Raw genomic sequence first — 4,830 nt, 5'->3', positions numbered from 1 at the left:
CCCCCCCCCCCCCCGCACCGCATTGCTTATGTATTTAAGTTTGGGAGGAGCCACTGTCCCATATTAAAATGGTCCTAAAGTGTAATGGGAGTGGTGTCAAAGAACAACACCCAAGTTGACGGGTTCCTAAACAGCTTGTAATCCCAAATCCAAATAATAAGCCATTTTTTTTAAACATCTTTATTGGAGTATAATTGCTTTACAGTGTTGTTAGTTTCTGCTGTATAACAAAAGTGAATCAGCTATATGTATACGTATATCCCCATATCCCCTCCCGCTTAAGCCAATCTCCCTGTGCTATGCGGCTGCATCCGACTAGCTAGCTGTTTTACGTTTGGTAGTGTATATATGTCAGATCTACTCTCTCACTTCGTCCCAGCTTGCCCTTCCCCCTCCCTGTGTCCTCAAGTCTATTCTCTATGTCTGGGTCTTTATTCCTGTCCTTAAGCCATTCTTTAAAATAACTTACAGCTAATACACAAATGTAGGTTCTGAAGACTGTAATTACAAAATGTGTGGTACTGTCTAAAACTTTTGTCCTTAGGTAGGTGGTTTGTTCGATCTGGAATAAAAAATTCTGCTATTCAGTCTTCTGTAAGAACTACTTATTTCATTAAATTACAAATTTACAGGTGAATCAGTGGCTAACCTGGCTAGAAACTGCTGAAGAAGAAGAATCAGAGGAAGAAGCTGACTAAAAGAACCAGCCAAAGCCTTAAATTGTGCAAAACATACTGTTGCTATGATGTAACTGCATTTGACCTAACCACTGCGAAAATTCATTCCGCTGTAATGTTTTCACAATATTTAAAGCAGAAGCACGTCAGTTAGGATTTCCTTCTGCATAAGGTTTTTTTGTAGTGTAATGTCTTAATCATAGTCTACCATCAAATATTTTAGGAGTATCTTTAATGTTTAGATAGTATATTAGCATGCAATAATTACATCATAAGTTCTCAAGCAGAGGCAGTCTATTGCAAGGACCTTCTTTGCTGCCAGTTATCATAGGCTGTTTTAAGTTAGAAAACTGAATAGCAACACTGAATACTGTAGAAATGCACTTTGCTCAGTAATACTTGAGTTGTTGCAATATTTGATTATCCATTTGGTTGTTACAGAAAAATTCTTAACTGTAATTGATGGTTGTTGCCGTAATAGTATATTGCCTGTATTTCTACCTCTAGTAATGGGCTTTATGTGCTAGATTTTAATATCCTTGAGCCTGGGCAAGTGCACAAGTCTTTTTAAAAGAAACATGGTTTACTTGCACAAAACTGATCAGTTTTGAGAGATCGTAAATGCCCTTGAAGTGGTCTTTGTGGGTGTGAAACAAATGGTGAGAATTTGAATTGGTCCCTCTTATTATAGTATTGAAATTAAGTCTACTTAATTTATCAAGTCATGTTCATGCCCTGATTTTATATACTTGTATCTATCAATAAACATTGTGATACTTGATATAGTTGTGTGACTTTAAGTAGCACCTACAAATTTATAGGTTTTGTTTTGAGATAGGTCTGTCTTGGGAACTTCTAATTCATAATCAGAAATTCACAATTTTCTGATAAGACAGAAAATTCAAGGTGGTTATTCCTCTTTAGGTCATGTTACTGGAAGTAACCAATATACGATTCCTGTAATCAAGGGCAGCGCTGAGAATCACAAGTCTTAGGACTTCAGAGGGAGGTTGCTAATGCATAACAACAAACTTGGTGACATTTATCTTTTCGTCACCATACTGAACTATGGTGAACTGAGAGGTTCATCACCCTCATGGTCAAGACAAGTGTAACAATCCTATCATCATTCTCAGTAATTGTAATTGTTCCTGTTTCAAGGAAGGTTCCCCCTTGAAACCCCAGAGTAGCCCAGTAAAACTGGCTCCTTAATCCAACTGAAGCCCTGCATGGAGGTTTAAAATATATTTTCAGAAACCACTTAATAAGCATTTGCTCAAATCCCCAACCCCTTGTTAACCAGCCCTAGGAATGTGACAGTCCTAGGCAGGCTTTGGCTTGGGTAGGGGCTCTTGAAAGTGTTGCTGGAGTCCTGGTTGCTTGTCTTAGCTTCTAAGAGCAACCTGTACTTGGTTTGGGGGGAGCCTCTAGGCAGACAGTAATACACCATACTGCTAAATCTGATAGAACCTTTGTCTTCAGTGTTGCACCTGCTTATTCTCTGAGAGGGGTGGTGGGTAAAACCAGTATTTGTGTCCTCTTGGCGTCAGAAGCTAGCTCTCCCTGTGCCCTAGCAGACCTCTTCATTGAAGTTCTAACATGATTGAGAGCTTTTGGTGGATATTGTAAATACCATGAAATTAAAGCTAAGTGGAGACTTGTGTATTTAAATAGAATATCAAGAAGCTGACTTTAGTAGGCTGTAGAAATAAATGACATTCCTGGTGCTCTGCCCAACCCTCCCCAAGGGGAAAACTGATTTTTAACCTAGCAAATGTGGCGTCTTTTGTTTGTTAGAGAGGTGGGCCTTGGCTTCAGTTTATAGCCAGAATTCTCCCAATTCAGCTAGAGAATTGGGCCAAAGGAAGTCCCAGAGTTCGATGTGGTGTGTGGCAGCTTGTCAGAAGTCAGACCTGTGTCCCCCCAACCAGTGCTTCAAGAACAACTCAGATGCCCCTTAAAGAGCAACACCTCCCCACTCCCATCTTGTTCAAAAAACACCGAACAGGGTGTTTTACAACCTCCATACTATGGAATGACAGTATTTGGATGTACTGGGCATGTGCCTTGTATGAAGGACATAATGCTTTTAGTATCAGCACACTGTCTACACTAAGTCTACAGTGGCATATCTTAAAGATAAGATTCCGCATCTTCGGACTTCCCTGGTGGCGCAGTGGTTGAGAATCTGCCTGCCAATGCAGGGGACGTGGGTTCAAGCCCTGGTCTGGGAAGTTACCACATGCCGCGGAGCAACTAAGCCTGTGCGCCACAACAACTGAGTCTGCTCGTCTGGAGCCTGTGCTCCGCAACAAGAGAGGCCGCAATAGTGAGAGGCCCGCGCACCGCGGTGAAGAGTGGCCCCCTCTTGCCGCAACTAGAGAGAGCCCTCAGGCAGAAACGAAGACCCAACACAGCCCAAAAATAAATCATGTGAAAAAAAAGATTCCACATCTTCCCGCCGACGTTGGCTTTCCTTTAAATACAGCAAAACAGGTTGCCTTCATTTTGCTAGCTCTTTCCCCATGCCCCCCAAACAGGCTGCACTTCACTCCTATACCAAAACTTAAGATCACCAGTAACTCCAGTGCTGCCTGTTACCAGTAGGTTTTGATCATGTAGGCAGCATTTGACAGTAAATCACTCCTTGAGACTTCACTTCTTTTCAGGACACCTCTTAGTTTTCCTTCTTCCTCACTCTGTTCCTTCTTAAGTCTCTAATGGCAAATGCCTGATGTCAAACCCAATGTCCAGTTATCAAATCTTGTTAATTCTTCCTTCAAAACATTAGAAACTGGACAACTTGCCTATTCAGCTGTGGCTCTCATTTCTCACCTAGATACCACACCACCCCTAACTGGGTTCTCTGCTTTACCCTTGCTCTCCTTTTAGTCTCCAACACAGCAGCCAGAGGAAGAGGAATCCTTCAAAACAAAACTCGCTTAGGACAAAATGCACCAAAACGACTTTCAACCTAGGTTTTTAAGTGGAAATACTTAAAGTTGATTACACAGCCCTAGGTCTGATCTAGGCTCCCCTCCCTGCCTCTACCCGCACCCTGTTTCTCGAACTCCTGCCACTGGCTCTTGCTCATTCTGTTCCCACCACCCTGGCCTCCTTTGAGGTTCCTGGGACATGCCAAGCACTGGAGGTTTTCTGTTCCTGCTGCCCTCTAGAAAACTGGATGACTGGCTCTCTTCCCCTGTCAAGTCTTGGCTCAAATACCACCTTTATTAGTAAGGGCCACACCTGTCTACCATATTTTAAATGTAATGCTGAGCACATCCTTCCATCTCTTTCCTGCTGTAGGTATCTCCACGTCTACCATTGTTATGTGACGTGCTGCGTATTTGCAGTTGACTCCCTCCAGAATGTGAGGAGCATGACATTTTTGACTGTCTCGTTCACTGCTGGATCCCCAGAACTTGGTGCCTAGCATGCATAAGCACTCAAGTATTTGTTGAACCAAATCGCAAATTAACAAATGATCCTACATAGCAGGATCTGGACATAGAAGAAAGGAGAAATGGAAAGAACTTGGACTTAAGTTGTAGATCTAGAGTTCATTCCTGTCACTTATTAGCAATGTGATCTTAGGCAAGATATTTCATTTATGAGTTGATTTCTTTTGAAAACGGGGCTAATGTTTAAGGGTTGCCATGAGAACTAAATAAGGTGGTACGTGGAAAGTTACTAGCAGAGAGGCTCACACAGTAGTCCTCCTATGTATATGTGAACGACCTTAGCAGATTTTCCAAGACTTCTCGCCATGAGAACTGCTTCCAGCCTGAGCTTCCAATCGCCAGCTCAGTCCAGTGGGCACTTCTCAGTCTTCCTATTTGACCTATCAAAAGCATTCAACAGTTGACTGCTCTCTCTTCCTATTTCGTTTGTTTTCCTCTCAGGCTTCTCCTTGGTCTCCTTTTACAACTCTCTTTTGTTGCCTGGTTCATGAATGTTACTGTTCCGCTTTCCTCTCTCAACACTGTCACTTCTGTAGCTCCACTTACCACCTGTGTGCTGATGACATCTGTATCTTGAGTTCATGCCTCTTTCCAAAATGTCAAACTTGTGCATCCCACCAGCTTCTGGACATTTTATCCGAGTGTAACACAAGCACTTCAAACTCAACATGTCCATCGCTGAACTCTTT

At 42.4% G+C, this 4,830-nt stretch overlaps 1 protein-coding gene across 1 annotated transcript in view; it reads left to right on the top strand.

Moving 5' to 3' along the window:
* The window catches only part of EIF4G2 (eukaryotic translation initiation factor 4 gamma 2), an 11,786-nt gene extending 10,328 nt beyond the window's left edge, over positions 1-1,458 (top strand). The window contains exon 22 of the mRNA XM_007471427.1: positions 633-1,458. Within this exon, the coding sequence (XP_007471489.1) occupies positions 633-698 (66 nt within the window). The 3' untranslated portion in view covers positions 699-1,458. The remainder of the gene's footprint in view (positions 1-632) is intronic.
* Positions 1,459-4,830: the final 3,372 nt, after the last annotated feature.

This window comes from Lipotes vexillifer, unplaced genomic scaffold (genome assembly GCF_000442215.2).
Source record: "Lipotes vexillifer unplaced genomic scaffold, Lipotes_vexillifer_v1.1 scaffold6, whole genome shotgun sequence".
In the NCBI taxonomy this organism is placed as follows: domain Eukaryota; kingdom Metazoa; phylum Chordata; class Mammalia; order Artiodactyla; family Lipotidae; genus Lipotes; species Lipotes vexillifer.
This window is presented reverse-complemented; position numbering and strand designations above follow the sequence as displayed.